The sequence below is a fragment of the Cynara cardunculus genome, unplaced genomic scaffold (genome assembly GCF_001531365.2).
Source record: "Cynara cardunculus var. scolymus isolate 2C unplaced genomic scaffold, CcrdV1 Un_Scaffold_10137, whole genome shotgun sequence".
In the NCBI taxonomy this organism is placed as follows: Eukaryota; Viridiplantae; Streptophyta; class Magnoliopsida; order Asterales; family Asteraceae; genus Cynara; species Cynara cardunculus.
In genome coordinates this window covers 1-1,374 of record NW_020205557.1, presented here as the reverse complement: position 1 = coordinate 1,374, position 1,374 = coordinate 1, and the positions used below count along the sequence as shown (strand labels likewise).

The 1,374-nt window shown below is 39.9% G+C and overlaps 1 protein-coding gene across 1 annotated transcript in view; it reads right to left on the bottom strand.

Moving 5' to 3' along the window:
* Positions 1-1,047, bottom strand: part of LOC112505362 (glutathione S-transferase T3-like) — a gene marked incomplete at its 3' end in the record, with an annotated part of 3,210 nt that extends 2,163 nt beyond the window's left edge. Inside the window, exon 1 of the mRNA XM_025109278.1 lies at positions 204-1,047. Coding sequence (XP_024965046.1) covers positions 204-1,047 — 844 coding nt within the window. The remainder of the gene's footprint in view (positions 1-203) is intronic.
* Between the last annotated feature and the right edge of the window lie 327 nt (positions 1,048-1,374).

Below are 1,374 nucleotides of genomic sequence, written 5' to 3'. Positions count from 1 at the left end.
CAATTCTTCTTTTTTAAGTTGATCTTTCATCTTCTCCCGTTCTTCTTTCTTTCTCCCTCGTTCCTCTTTCTTTCTCTCTCGTTCTTTTATAGCTTCCGTATATTTGTTCATTGCTTCTATTTTTTCAGCATYAAGATTGAATTGTTCTTTCATCGCCTCTTCGATACGGTCGATAGAGTTAGTTGATATAGATTTTTGTTTACCTTTATCCTTTGAAGCTTTCCTTCCCATTGGACGAGCAGTCGACGTTAGCTCGGGGGTCGACGTGTTTATATTTGAGGATGATGAGGTATATTGGCCCGAGCCATCATTTTTTGTCCTYTTTGACCCCCTGTCTTCTACTAGATCAACAACCTCCAGAGGTCTTTCTCGTTGACTGATCCATTTTTCTTGATCACGCAATTCAACCCAAGCATGCAAGAAGTTGAATTTTCCACCTTCTAACGAGCTATATAACTCTAAAGCCCTGTTTTTTTTGTCTTCTTCATTCAGTCCACTTTCACGTCGGTGTAGGATCTGTTCATAACAACCAACAAACTTTGAAACGACATGATTTATTCGACTCCAACGATTTTGAAGTGCTTGACGATTCCTACTAGTTTGAGAAATCGTGTCACGATTCACATCGTAATATTCAAGTATACGYTGCCAAAAATTCAGCCTACTTTGACCAGTACCAACTGTTGCATCTTTGCCTATGTTGAGCCAAGCACTACACAACAATATGTCATCTTTGGTTGTCCATCGGTTTTTTTCATTTTTAGAACCGCTTGCTTGCTCTGGCACGAGATTTGGTTGTGAAGAAAATTCTGGAAATTGAGAAGGAGGAGTAGTAGGATTTGGGTAAAATGGCAYTTGAAAATTTAGTGGATAGTTAGGATTTTGGTACATCGGCATTTGAAAATTGTTAGGGCTCATCATAGGAAAGTTAGGATTAGGATACATTGGAGTAGGAGGATTTATGTTTTGTGCATCATCATTTGGATTATGGGATGAAGGTTGGGAAAAATTGAAAAATGGGTTGAACTGGGGCTTTGATGGATCCATTAGAAGTAGAAAATGCAGAGATATTGAATCGAACCCACACTATATATAAGGGTAATGGTAACCGAAGTCAAGGGTGAACAGTAGCCGAAGTCACTGGGTGAACAGTAGCCGAAGTCACGGGTGAACAGTAGTCACTAAGAGTGCGGGGTGAACAGTAGCCGAAGTCACGGGTGAACAGTAGCCGAAGTCACGGGGTGAACAGTAGCCGAAGTCACGGGGTGAACAGTAGTCGCTAAGAATTTGATATAAATACAATTATACGTGACCTTATTAACCATAACACTTTAGTTTTTTAAAATGTCTGAGTCTGAGAGTGAGTATTCTTCA